Source organism: Charadrius vociferus, unplaced genomic scaffold (assembly GCF_000708025.1).
Source record: "Charadrius vociferus isolate BGI_N301 unplaced genomic scaffold, ASM70802v2 scaffold550, whole genome shotgun sequence".
In the NCBI taxonomy this organism is placed as follows: domain Eukaryota; kingdom Metazoa; phylum Chordata; class Aves; order Charadriiformes; family Charadriidae; genus Charadrius; species Charadrius vociferus.
The window spans coordinates 51943-53495 of NW_009646425.1; the positions used below are offsets into that span (position 1 = coordinate 51943).

The following is a 1553-nucleotide window of genomic DNA, read 5'->3' on the forward strand; positions in this document are numbered from 1 at the left end:
CGGACTACCTCGAGGCTGCTGGGCGATGCACGGGGAGGCTGCGGCTGTCCTCAGGGACCAGCCAGGACAGAGGGAGCCTGGCTGGGGACAGAGATCCCCATGCTGTCGACACCAAGCTGGACACTGGGCACTGCGAGGGGATAAAACTGCTGCCAAAAGCACACATTAGACACAACCCCATCCCAAGTGCCACCGCTGGAGGACAATGGGGGAGCCACGGACCCCTGTCCCCAGGGCTAAGGGGGCTGGGACATGTCGCAGGGGACACAGATACCAGCAGTCTGGTTTGCCTCCCCCATCCCAGCCATGGCTGGTGGTGAGCACAGCCCAGCTCTCAGCACGGAGCCGACACTTACAGGTCTGCAGGGAGAAATGGCGCTTGTCCTTGGCCGGGGCAGCAGCCGCCAGGGCCAAGGGCTCGGCGTGGCCCAGCAGGTACTGGATGGAGCGCAGCTGGAAGCAGGGGTCCGCCAGCAGCACCGCCGTCGCACGCTCGGCCCTGCAAAGGGACACGGTCAGGTCTCTGCCTCCCCCGTCGTCACACCACCCCCAGAGCTGGCTGAGCCTCCCTGGGCATGACCCACCCCGCGGTCACAGGGACACCAGGTCCCCAGCCACCGCACAGCTGGCTGCGTGGCACCACATTCCCCGCCGACTGCAGGGACGCCGTGCCCGGCACAGAGTGCGATGGCAGTGATGATGTGGGAGCCCCTGGGCCAGGTCCCATAGGTGACCCTGCATGCCCATAACCCTTGGGAGACCCCCCTCCCACCTCCCGTGTCCCCATGGGGACGAGCCCAGGGCGCAGCTGGGCACACACAGCGCCCAGCCTGGTGGCCCTATTCTCCTGGCAGAGGGAACATGCTGAAATGAAGCCAAAGGACGGCCACCCTCCTCCTCCTCCTGCTCCGCCACCCCCCCTCCCTGGCTCGGAGGCTCCGGGGATCGATACGGTGCAATTAGCACTTCTGAGGCTGCAGCGGTGCCCGGCGGAGCCTGGGGAGCTGCAGGGCGGCTGAAGCAGCCAGCACCACCCTGGCTGCACAGCACCGCAAGGGTAAAAGGGGAGACGCCATGCAGCAGCCTCATGCTGGGGGCTGTGGCACCCCTGCACTGCGGGGATGGCTCGAAGTGCTCCCCCTGAAGGGTAAGCGGGTGCCCCCACAAGGCAGGAGGGAGCCGTCATGGCTCTCCCCGGCTTCAAGCATCAGCGGGGACAGCCAGGACAGATGAAGGGCACCTTAATGGGCATCTCCATCAGGCACCAGTGCGGTGGCCCATGTCTACAGCCCTTGGCAAGGCACAGCGCTGGCTCCGTGGCCAGCCCTCGGGCAAGCCCAGTAGCGTAGGCCAAGCTTGGGCCGGGGGGGGGGCACGGAGCAGGGTTAACAGCCCCTCGGCACAGCAGCAGCCACCAAATTAGCTTTTTGCTGCTCTGATGGAAACCGATTCCCCAGCCCTGGCTTTCTCCTTCCCACTAACGCGCCCGGGCGCGAGGTAATGACATTCCTGCGTGTCCTTCACCCTGCGGCCACCCCCTTCCCCCCGTCCCA

At 66.3% G+C, this 1553-nt stretch overlaps 2 protein-coding genes across 2 annotated transcripts in view; one reads left to right on the top strand and one right to left on the bottom strand.

Moving 5' to 3' along the window:
- RNF123 (ring finger protein 123) overlaps nt 1–1553 on the bottom strand; it is a 50336-nt gene that overhangs the window by 357 nt on the left and 48426 nt on the right. The window contains exon 35 of the mRNA XM_009881211.1: nt 325–499. Within this exon, the coding sequence (XP_009879513.1) occupies nt 325–499 (175 nt within the window). The remainder of the gene's footprint in view (nt 1–324; nt 500–1553) is intronic.
- Nucleotides 576–1553, top strand: part of AMIGO3 (adhesion molecule with Ig-like domain 3) — a 3399-nt gene continuing 2421 nt past the window's right edge. Inside the window, exon 1 of the mRNA XM_009881300.1 lies at nt 576–701. Coding sequence (XP_009879602.1) covers nt 576–701 — 126 coding nt within the window. The remainder of the gene's footprint in view (nt 702–1553) is intronic.